General features: G+C 43.7%; 1 protein-coding gene across 12 annotated transcripts in view; it reads left to right on the top strand.

Moving 5' to 3' along the window:
• LOC148515086 (serine/threonine-protein kinase N1-like) overlaps nucleotides 1-11,593 on the top strand; it is a 106,764-nt gene extending 95,171 nt beyond the window's left edge. For all 12 annotated transcript variants that reach the window (XM_088480312.1, XM_088480309.1, XM_088480308.1 and 9 more), the window contains 5 exons: nucleotides 1,239-1,315; nucleotides 3,420-3,562; nucleotides 9,231-9,338; nucleotides 10,182-10,262; nucleotides 11,056-11,593. In XM_088480312.1, coding sequence (XP_088336438.1) covers nucleotides 1,239-1,315; nucleotides 3,420-3,562; nucleotides 9,231-9,338; nucleotides 10,182-10,262; nucleotides 11,056-11,259 — 613 coding nt within the window. In that variant the 3' untranslated portion in view covers nucleotides 11,260-11,593. The remainder of the gene's footprint in view (nucleotides 1-1,238; nucleotides 1,316-3,419; nucleotides 3,563-9,230; nucleotides 9,339-10,181; nucleotides 10,263-11,055) is intronic.
• The last annotated feature ends 697 nt before the right edge of the window (nucleotides 11,594-12,290 follow it).

The following is a 12,290-nucleotide window of genomic DNA, read 5'->3' as shown; positions in this document are numbered from 1 at the left end:
CCAGCAATCCCTCATAACGTATGCCGCGTATCCACTAGACGATATATTCGAAGTTTTGAATGATAACAATATAGTTATCGTTCACCGTCCGCAATATCGTCCAGTGGATATGCCGTCAACGACCAGCGATGCTTGCTCCCTCTTGTTGTTTACAACGGCGCCCATGGCCCGAACCTGCTGTCCAACCTCACGATATAGTCGGGGATGATTGAGGGTGCCGGCACTGAACGATATCGTATCGACATTGAGCACACCACTGCCGGGGACACACTAAGCGATATCGCTCATGGAGCGAATCGTTTAGTGGATACCTGCCTAAACCCCCCCCATTAATCATCCCCTCATCCTCAGTCACTAGCAGCCTCAAAATCATTAAGTCTCTCCGCCTTATCACAATAGCCTCCCCATCATCCATATCCCCCAACATTATAAAATTATCCCTCTTATATTTAGTAACTCCCACATGCCTCTCACCAGTATTACCCCTCCTCATTATCCCTCCTCCATTACGACTAACCCCATAATAATTACCTATAGTACCTCAGCTCCATCATTAATTGATATTAACATAATGAATTCCATTCATATTTAATTAACCCCTTAACCGTAACCTTGTTTAGTCTCATCAAAAGTACTCCGCCCCTCAGTGAGCCCCTCAGACACATAAACAATCCCATTATCATGTCTTTCTTCTTCATTGTCATCATTAACTTCCCACCAATTATGCTAATCCCACACTCACCTGTTACTGATCTGTGTGATACTCTGATGGGCGCTGATCACATATCAGTCCTACTCCTGACATCTCTTTTTCTGTGATCCTCATTAACTCTTTCCTGAGCTGCCCAGACCAGCCTGTATAACTTCCCCCCCCACATGCCTATAGTCTGAGGCGACCTGATGACACATCTGTTCCCTCTCTTGTCACTACTCTGTGCCTCCCATAGTGCATCAGATTGGGGCCCTGCTGAGGACCATCAGAGGCAGGAGTCATAGGAGCTGGGATAAAGCCAGCACTTCTGTTTCTCTGAGTGGCTGCAGGATATGCACCCTACACAAATACCTAGCACCAGACAGAGGCATTTAATATGTGGCAGGCCCTGGTTACCACCATGATGGCCTGCCAACCAAAGTGCTTACCCATCTTTTACTTTTGAAAGTGTCCGCAGTGAAGTGATGATGGTATTATTAGAGGTTGTTACATGCTGCAGGTTAATCTGATGTTTGATCCACTGCAGAGATTTAAAACTTGACAACCTGTTGCTGGACTCAGAAGGATATGTGAAGTTGGCGGATTATGGATTGTGTAAAGAAGGTATGTGCACAATGTATCTCAATACTTATTCTTATTTACATACATCGGAACTGACGTAGATTTGGTCGTAAATGACTCTTGCTTCCAAACCTGATTAATCTTCCGTGCCCCCCCCCCCAGATGGACATTGATAGTTGCAAGCGATCAATGGTTCACTGTTCATGGTTTCATGCTAATGTTAATCACCGATGACCATCTTTATATATCTAGACAGTGCTGGATTAACCACAGAGCGGCATCATCATTATGGGGGGCACTGTGGAATAATGTGAACAGGGGTTTCCTTGTGGCACAATTTGTACTAGGGCACTACAGTGCATTCAACACATTTGTGGTGCTGGAAGTATTTACACTTTATACTTGATAATAACATCTCTGGTATATCATTTTCACAATATTATTGTTAATTGCCCTGTGGCCCGCACAAACCTTAATCCAGCGGAGTCACACACAATGCCGACATTCGCGCTAATGGTCAGTGTTTTTCATCTGTGCATGTGTCTAAGTCGCTAAAGAGTCACCCAGTGCTTCCGTCCCATGGAGTGTACACACAGAGGCGCAGCTGTGATTGAGATGCGCGGTATCCAAAGTGTCTCAAAACTGTATTGGGCGGTGACTGGGAGGTGGCTAATCGGATGCATGGAGATACGTCGTCTTAAGAGCGTGCTATGGGAGTGACGCGGTGTGTTGCAGAAGTGTTTGCGAACTCAGACCATAATCGCTCACATTGGAGGGAATACTCTGATGGACTTTCTGCACCTAGCATGGGGCTCACGCAAGTTTCGTTTGCTGCAACCATAAACCTGCACTTTGGTGGGAAACTAAGGGCCTGATTCACTATGAATCGCAGCTGCATATGCAATTGCGATTATGCACACACTTCAACTGCGATAGTATGATAATCCATTGCGATCGCTATCCCATTGCAGACTACACAGGGACGCCCACTTTACTTAGAACACATCCATACTGTTTAGCAAGACTGTAAAACCATCGGTAACATCGAGTACCATCGCAGCATCACACACACTTGCACAAGCTCTGACCTTACTCAGAAACTGCTAACTTCCACTCACGCTATGAGACCTCGGACCGCGTAGGCCATCGCAGTGGCTGTTTATGCACGCCCCTGAAACGGCGCAGAACGAAAAATATCGCCCGGTTGCATGTGTATTAGCAACTGCGTTCCTTGCTGAATCAGGCCCTAAGCACACATGTAGTTTGTGTAGTCACCAAACAGGTTCTCCCACTGAACGCCTGGTTTTCCTGTCAGGAAATAGCTCTATTCAGCATCACTCATCTGACATGAGGCTCTTGCTATCTGTGCGGAGAAGAATTAAGTTGATGGATATTTATTGTGCAGTGATCATCTGTCATAAGAAATACAGTAGTTCTTTTTACCGCTGAAGGGTTTATTGGATAATGTTGAATTGATTTAGTGCCAGACTCTAGAGTTGGTGGCAAAATGGATGTAAATTCCTCTAAAACAATACAGATAATTAACATTATTTTTCCCATATGCCAAATTGTACACATCTCATGGTGTGCTCGCATCTGCAGTGTCAGCATCTGCGCCTCCGTTATGATATCAGTGTGTATTTGCTCATGCGCTATAGAAGGTTCAAATTCTATGCCTCCTAACAGATGTGAGTCTGCAGGCCTGCATGAGCTACATTTACATAAACATACATTTACTGTACTCCGCTTACGTTACAGCGCCCCTTCCCTCCCCGTCCCAGCTCTACAGGCACAGGTGGGAGTAAGTGGCAAATACACAGGTGGGAGTAAGGGGCCGAGGCAGAGGTGGGAATAAGGGGCCGAGACACTGGTGGGAGTAAGGGGCCGAGGCACAGGTGGGAGTAAGGGGCCGAGGCACTGGTGGGAGTAAGGGGCCGAGGCACTGGTGGGAGTAAGTGGCAGATGTATGTAGGTCTGGCAATTGTGCTTTCACTTTCTGAGCCTGTGCAGAGCAATCTATAATCTATATCTAAGTGTTTTGGTGTCCTCCACAAATCATAATTCAGCCAGTAGTTATTAAGTATCATTAGAATGTAATATAATTGCTATTTCTATTTAACTCACTCATGTTCCTCCTTTATATTAGGTATGGGACCATCTGATCGTACATCCACATTCTGTGGGACCCCAGAATTTCTGGCTCCTGAAGTTCTTACAGATGCCTCCTATACTCGTGCAGTGGATTGGTGGGGCTTTGGTGTCCTGATTTATGAGATGATGGTTGGAGAGGTAAGACTGCTTTATGTATTGTTTGAAGGGATGGTTGGAGAGGTAAGAGTGCTTTCTGTATTGTATAAGGGGATACATGGAGAGGTAAGAGTGCTTTCTGTATTGTATAAGGGGATACATGGAGGGGTAAGAGTGCTTTCTTTATTGTATGAAGGGATTGTTGGCAAGGTAAGAGTGCTTTCTGTATTGTTTGCGTGATGGTTGGAGAGGTAAGAGTGCTTTCTGTATTGTATGTGGTTATGGTTGGAGAGGTAAGAGTGCTTTCCGTATATCCTATGTGGTGATGGTTGGAGAGAAACTGGAACGCTGGGTACACACTGGCAGATATATTGGCCAATCAATTGATTGGCCAATATATCGGGGTGCCCGTCGGCCAGTGTGTACCAGCGATATGTCTGTGGACAACATCGCTCACAGACATATCGCGTTGGCTCTCCTGCACAGCCGATGGCAGATATATCTGTCCACTTGCTGCAGAGGCCCTGGGGACCTAACTGCAGCGGGACCCCACGTCCAAATTACAGATGATGGTTGTTTTATGAACAACCATCATCTGCAGATATATCTGTCAGGTGTGTAGCCAACTTAAGTGTGCTTTATGTATTCTATGAGGTGATGGTTGGAGAGATATGGTAAGTGTGCTTTATGTATTCTATGAGGTGATGGTTGGAGAGATATGGTAAGTGTGCTTTATGTATCCTATGAGGTGATGGTTGGAGAGATATAGTAAGTGTGCTTCCTGTATCCCATGATGTGATGGTTGGAGAGTATGATGTGATGGTTGGAGAGATATAGTAAGTGTGCTTCCTGTATCCTATGAGGTGCTGGTTGGAGAGATATAGTAAGTGTGCTTTCTGTATCCTATGAGGTGATAGTTGGAGAGATACAGTAAGTGTATTTTCTGTATCCTGTGAGGAGATGGTTGGAGAGATATAGTAAGTGTGCTTCCTGTATCCTATGAGGAGATGGTTGGAGAGATATAGTAAGTGTGCTTCCTGTATCCTATGAGGTGATGGTTGGAGAGATATAGTAAGTGTGCTTTCTGTATCCTATGAGGTGCTGATTGGAGAGATATAGTAAGTGTGCTTTCTGTATCCTAGGAGGTGATGGTTGGAGAGATATAGTAAGTGTGCTTCCTGTATCCTATGAGGAGATGGTTGGAGAGATATAGTAAGTGTGCTTCCTGTATCCTATGAGGTGATGGTTGGAGAGATATAGTAAGTGTGCTTTCTGTATCCTATGAGGTGCTGGTTGGAGAGATCTAGTAAGTGTGCTTCCTGTATCCTATGAGGTGATGGTTGGAGAGATATAGTAAGTGTGCTTCCTGTATCCTATGATGTGATGGTTGGAGAGATACAGTGTGTTTTCTGTATCCTATGAGGTGATAGTTGGAGAGATACAGTAAGTGTATTTTCTGTATCCTGTGAGGAGATGGTTGGAGAGATATAGTAAGTGTGCTTCCTGTATCCTATGAGGTGATGGTTGGAGAGATATAGTAAGTGTGCTTCCTGTATCCTATGAGGTGATGGTTGGAGAGATATAGTAAGTGTGCTTTCTGTATCCTATGGGGTGCTGGTTGGAGAGATATAGTAAGTGTGCTTTCTGTATCCTAGGAGGTGATGGTTGGAGAGATATAGTAAGTGTGCTTCCTGTATCCTATGAGGAGATGGTTGGAGAGATATAGTAAGTGTGCCTCCTGTATCCTATGAGGAGATGGTTGGAGAGATATAGTAAGTGTGCTTCCTGTATCCTATGAGGTGCTGGTTGGAGAGATATAGTAAGTGTGCTTCCTGTATCCTATGAGGTGATGGTTGGAGAGATATAGTAAGTGTGCTTCCTGTATCCTATGATGTGATGGTTGGAGAGATATAGTAAGTGTGCTTTCTGTATCCTATGAGGTGATGGTTGGAGAGATATAGTAAGTGTGCTTCCTGTATCCTATGAGGAGATGGTTGGAGAGATATAGTAAGTGTGCTTTCTGTATCCTATGAGGTGCTGGTTGGAGAGTTACAGTAAGTGTGCTTTCTGTATCCTAGGAGGTGATGGTTGGAGAGATATAGTAAGTGTGCTTCCTGTATCCTGTGAGGAGATGGTTGGAGAGATATAGTAATTGTGCTTCCTGTATCCTATGAGGTGCTGGTTGGAGAGATATAGTAAGTGTGCTTCCTGTATCCTATGAGGTGCTGGTTGGAGAGATATAGTAAGTGTATTTTCTGTATCCTGTGAGGAGATGGTTGGAGAGATATAGTAAGTGTGCTTCCTGTATCCTATGAGGAGATGGTTGGAGAGATATAGTAAGTGTGCTTCCTGTATCCTATGATGTGATGGTTGGAGAGATACAGTGTGTTTTCTGTATCCTATGAGGTGATAGTTGGAGAGATACAGTAAGTGTATTTTCTGTATCCTGTGAGGAGATGGTTGGAGAGATATAGTAAGTGTGCTTCCTGTATCCTATGAGGAGATGGTTGGAGAGATATAGTAAGTGTGCTTCCTGTATCCTATGAGGAGATGGTTGGAGAGATATAGTAAGTGTGCTTCCTGTATCCTATGAGGTGATGGTTGGAGAGATATAGTAAGTGTGCTTTCTGTATCCTATGAGGTGCTGGTTGGAGAGTTACAGTAAGTGTGCTTCCTGTATCCTATGAGGTGCTGGTTGGAGAGATATAGTAAGTGTGCTTCCTGTATCCTCTGAGGTGATGGTTGGAGAGATATAGTAAGTGTGCTTCCTGTATCCTATGATGTGATGGTTGGAGAGATATAGTAAGTGTGCTTTCTGTATCCTATGAGGTGATGGTTGGAGAGATATAGTAAGTGTGCTTTCTGTATCCTATGAGGTGCTGGTTGGAGAGATATAGTAAGTGTGCTTTCTGTATCCTATGAGGTGATGGTTGGAGAGATATAGTAAGTGTGCTTCCTGTATCCTATGAGGTGATGGTTAGAGAGATATAGTAAGTGTGCTTCCTGTATCCTGTGAGGAGATGGTTGGAGAGATATAGTAATTGTGCCTCCTGTATCCTATGAGGTGCTGGTTGGAGAGATATAGTAAGTGTGCTTCCTGTATCCTATGAGGTGATGGTTGGAGAGATATAGTAAGTGTGCTTTCTGTATCCTATGAGGTGATGGTTGTACTTGGAGATGTACAAGTGCTTTCTTTATGCTATAAGGTGGGGTCTGTAGAGGCAAGAGTTCTTTCTGTATTCTATGAATTGAAGTTTAGCCTGTCTTGGGGCCTGGCCTGCCACTGAGGTGTAAACACGTCCCCCTCTTCTTTGCTGTTTTGTGCAGCTTCTCCAGACTATCCCCTTTTTCTGATCAGGGTGTGGCAACTCTGTAGACCTAAAGCTCAGTCCATCTGTTGGCAGCCCTGCTCCTAAATCTGTGTGCAGACTTAAGCTGGGTACACACTATGCGATTTATCGTCCAAGACGGATTGGAACAAACATCGTATAGTGCAGTGGTTCCCAAACTGTGCGCCGTGGTACCCTGGGGTGCCTTGGGACACTTGCTGGGGTGCACTTCCCATTGGATGTGCTGCACATCAGATAGGAAGATGCGGTATAGTTACGTTGGACATGTAACTATATATATTGTAATGTTGTACAGCAGAATATGCAGTCTGTATGGTGATGGGATACATCGTTGTGTCGCTAGGTCACACCATCATTCAGGTGTGTACCCAGCTTTAGACTTGTCTCACTACGCTTAGCCATGCGGAATGAAGTAGAGTAAAAGCGTGCTAGTGTAGCCTGAGCAAACCTTATGGGGTGGAAGGAGGCGCAGATATACCTCTTATAAAGGCGCATGTTTTGTGGCTGCTTCCCTCCGGTTCGAAATTTGTGCTGATAATCACCAGCTGGAACTTAAATGGGCTGAAAAAATAAATACTTTTAAATAAAAATTAAATGGATCAAAAAGCATGAGGCCTACCCAAAATGCCAATACCAGCACTAAGTTATTCCAGCCAGATCTTGTGGGAACTTCCAGCACAGGGTCCTCAGGCCGAAGTGCCAACCAGCTAGGCCAGCTCTAGGCTGTATTCCCTAGCATGAACAAATGTGGCCCCTATAGCCGTGAGTGTGCATTAATGTGTTTAGTGAAAGTAACATTTTTCCATGTAGCTCTACTGATACCAGCATGAGAAATTAAGTTTATCAGTCACACAAGATATTACTCATTATCATTAGTATATTTAAATAACAGACCCCACGTGCCACCACGGATAAATAATGTACATCGCAATAAGGAGAAAGAAAGTATGGTCAAATGAAACATACATTAAATATAACCTATATTTCCAATGTAGGACCATATATTAAAACCTGCAAAATAAAACAAGGAGATAGAGAAACATGTGAAAAAGTTAGGAAATGTGATTAAAAATATACTGCACACTATGTGCCTGATTCAGTAAGGATCGCTAATGCGATTTCAAACGGAACGCAGCAGCGAAAATATGCGAATTCCGGCATAAAGACACCCCTTGCTGCCTTCTCACATGGCTATGACGTCACTTACCTGCACAAACATCGGTACTATTGAGGCACATCGGCCAGTCACGCACATTTACAGCAGGTCTGACCTGCCGCAGGAATGGCAAGTCTCGTTGCACGCAATACACAGGCTGCGTATACAATCGCAGCGGCTAATTTATGCACGCCCATGCAACAGACCACTCCCCCCGTCACCATCCCCAAATGCTCACAGCCTGTGACTCTCTGCGATGACTTCCTCTGTCCGTCCGTAGTCGCAGTGCGGCTTGTGTGCATGCGCAATGGCTATCAATTGCTCGATCTGCGTACGCAGTTACATTAGCAATCCTTACTGAATCAGGCCCTATATGTCCACTGGAATGTCTCATTAATAAAGTATTATTCCTTTATTAATACGCGCTAGCAGGTTATAAACCATTTTGTAATAATAAATACATATAAGATACAAACAAAAAAAATCCAGACTCTCTGAATTTAAATGACATTTATTTGAAATAAAAACACAACCCTCATTCATCAGTTTATTTCCCACCTAAATCCCAGGGTGCCGGTGCGTCTTTTTCGGTTCATGTGTGAAATCCATGGGTTAGATGACACACGACTTCCTCCTTACTGAGCCATGGCAGGGAATGAGCTGGGAGACACCGATCAGTAATATTTAGATAGTATAAAGTTTGCTCAGCCTGAGGTCAGACCAAGGGAAATGCGTTTGATATGCTTAAAGTGTGTCTTATGCTATTATTCTATATTCTCTTACAGAAATTACCCATTTTACATAGTAAACACAGTTCCTGGCATCTTACAATGCCGGCAGCTCTGCATATTCCACAGCTTTCCCATTGTAACAGGTACAATCTATGCCTTTATTTTGGCGTAAATTGTGTCCAACTCTACTTAAGACCTGTAACATTTAGTAGATGCTTGAAGCAACAAGCTTCCAGAAGTAACAGCGAAGTCTAAGATAGTAGAAGATCTTTAAAACTGTTGGAATAAGCATAATGCAGCAGCGAATGTTAGAGGAAACAAGAGCAGTATTCTCATACCACAGACAGGCAGCACGGAGCTGCTCTACAGAAGCTGGGCAGCCCACATGACCTGACGTCTTACATCTGCCACCATATGTCTGTGTTCTGCATTTCCCTTCCTGTCATTATTAACTGTCTCCCCCTGTGTCTCAGTCTCCATTCCCAGGAGATGAAGAGGAGGAGGTGTTTGACAGTATTGTTAATGATGAAGTCCGATACCCAAGATTCCTCTCTGCAGAAGCCATCGCAGTCATGAGAAGGGTGAGAGCATTAACTCTTCCAGTCTAGAATTAGAGTATGAACTGACATTGGCACGGAAAGTATCATCCATACAGATTCTGGTTTAGGGAATAACAGCCTTGTCTGTACATGAGTTGGCATTTGAAAATCAGTGATTCGGAGGATTCCCCGCCAGCACGCTGCACCTGATGCTCCTTAAAGGGTCAGTTAGAAAGTTAGTGGCCTCTGTTGTAAGGATGTCCATGAAAGCTGATTGGGCAGCTGCTGTATGTTGTCCAATCAGCTACATGAACAGCCTTTCAATGCAGACAGGTTACATGCACGCTGCTCCTAGCTGTTTGCATGACAGAAAGACCAGCAGCAGCATCACAGTGAATTGGGGTGGGCCTGGGTGTTTCTACAGGATGAGAAATGTTACTTGGAAAAATAAATTTTACTTTTTTAAATGTAATTAAAGGGTTATCCATTATTCAACAGTTCTACCAATACAGCCAAGTAGCAAATATATTGCAGTCTGTTGTCCCTCTTTTAATTAATCAGACATTATGAAGGTTTTCCAAAAGTTAACGCTCCCCTTTACCTGTCAGCAGTCCTTCTGGTATCTAAAGCGTAGTTACAAATGTTATAAGTATGTACACAAGCCAGGACAATGGCAGCTTGTTTATTAGTGTGACACATACTGCTGGGACCAATATGCCCATGTTAGATGTGCCAGGAGTGACCAGGCTGATCTGTCACTCCCCCAGAGTAATCTACTGTCAGTTACCGTCACCTCAGATCAGTCACTGATCTTTATCATAGATTAGACTGGACAATACTCCTGACAAATCATTGCTCCTGTGCTCTCCATCTCTATGTCCACAGCTTCTGCGCAGGAACCCAGAGAGACGCCTGGGATCAGGTGAGCGAGACGCTGAGGATGTCAAGAAACAGCCGTTCTTTAAGGTAGGGGTCTGTTCATATGCTGCATATATAAATGGTGTGACAAAAAGATACATTAAATGTGTTTAAGATAAGATCCTCAGAAACTAAATGTATACAGTGCTCTGGAAACCAGATGCGCTCTAGCTGTTTTGGATCTATAAATACCGGTATGCAGTTTTGGCCTACAATCAAAGATTGACAGAGCATGCTGGGACTTGTAGCTACACAACAGCCAAATAGCGAGCTTCTAGTATTCTGCACAATGATTTGTGGAAATGTACAACAGTAGCAATAGTGAGTAGGCAGTGTGTGAGCCTTGTTACGAACAATGATATGTTATTGCTTACAGCAGGGGTAGGCAACCTGTGGAACTACACATCCCAGCATGCCCTAACACCATTTTAGCATGCCTTAACTGCACAACAGTGGAAGGGCATGCTGGGATTTGTAGTTTCACGGCAGCTGGTTGCCTACCTCTGGCTTACAAGCTGCTATTTAAATATCTTTATCTTTCTACAAGTCATAAACTTTCCAAACACATATTACCGATGTAAACATGCCTCACAATGTAAAGGCATGGCTGAAAAACACAGAAAGTAGCTAGAAAGTTAAAGCCAGTAAATTACAGTTATATAAAGCAGATGACTGATCACTGTGTGTTTATATCTCTATTTAACTCAATAAATTCATCCAACACTGGTAAATCTTACAAGCATATGTCCTATCTGGCAGTAAATAATTTGGGTACATTGGAGAAGCCAGTCACAGTTACTATAGATCGTGGTGTCTGATCATCTTTTTTTTTCTATTCCAGGACTTCGATTTCAAAGCCCTCCTCGCCCGCACCCTTCCGCCTCCCTTTACCCCATCATTAAAAGGACCACATGATATCAGTAACTTTGACCCTGAATTCACATCTGAAGGACCAGAGCTGACACCTCCCCGGGAACCCCGAACTTTAAACCCCCCAGAACAGAGCTTATTTCAGGGCTTTGACTATGTGCGGGAAGGGGTTTGAATAACTATGCCATCCGCTGGAGGAGATTCTCTTCAATTATTTCATCTTTCATCACATTTTCATTTTTAAAAAGATATCTACTTTTCCTCTTACATCTTGAGATACTCTTTCTGTCTCTACCTCAGGCACTTATTGTAAATAAAGATCTTTATTAATGTGATGATCACTTTTTATCAAGGTTGGATGGAAAAGGTTGGTGTGATTCAACTGTGGGGTGTTCTCTAGATCTAAAGAAATCCTGGATAGTAGAGGGTTTATAACCCTTACAAAGAGGAGCCCTGGCTCTTTGGGTTATAAAGTTAGGAGGAACCTAATAAACCTTGAGATGATACTACTATACAGTTTGAATTTGTTTATTTGTTTTGCTCTAACCTGCTTCTCTCAAGGTGTGCAGTGCCTAAACATCTCACAATATGGGATTTTTAGATAATTGATTGGCTATTGATGTGGTTGCTATGGAAATGGAAGTCTCGCTTTACCACTGGAACTCTTGTTTTGCAGATCTCATAAGTAGTGGAGTCATGTGATGTGATAGACTCCACCCAAATGAAGCAGTCAGAGGAAGAGAAGGTACATCCTCTGATGACTACCCTTACAAATCTGTAAAGGAAGGTGTAACCACTTAAGAGTAACCCGCTGTACAATTACACCAAATCCAATGATAATCACAGGTTCTTTTTTATATAAGAGATCAGTATGATTGAATCTGTGGATAATTGGGTCTAAAATTATTGATGGACATGTAAGGAGTTAAAATAAAGGCCAGTACAACTGTAGTACCCTGTAATTATCCTTACTTATTTGGTGCCACCAGGAGTCCGCAGCGCCTTACAAAGTACAGAAGCAAAAATAGCATGAGAGAGGAGGGGGCCCGTGTGCTTTCCCCGTCTGGGGCCCCCTCCTCTCTCCCCGGCTGCCGTCCGCGAACTGACAGCAGCAGTAGACTCCAGGCACTAGTCTGTGCCCAGTGTCTACTGCGCATGTGCAAAACACCAGGGAGATGGCCATAGCGGGCATTTTCCAGGCGCTTT

This window comes from Taudactylus pleione, unplaced genomic scaffold (genome assembly GCF_031769625.1).
Source record: "Taudactylus pleione unplaced genomic scaffold, aTauple2 ptg000253l, whole genome shotgun sequence".
In the NCBI taxonomy this organism is placed as follows: Eukaryota; Metazoa; Chordata; class Amphibia; order Anura; family Myobatrachidae; genus Taudactylus; species Taudactylus pleione.
Note: the sequence above shows the minus strand (reverse complement) of the source record. Positions and strands in the feature narration are given on the sequence as shown.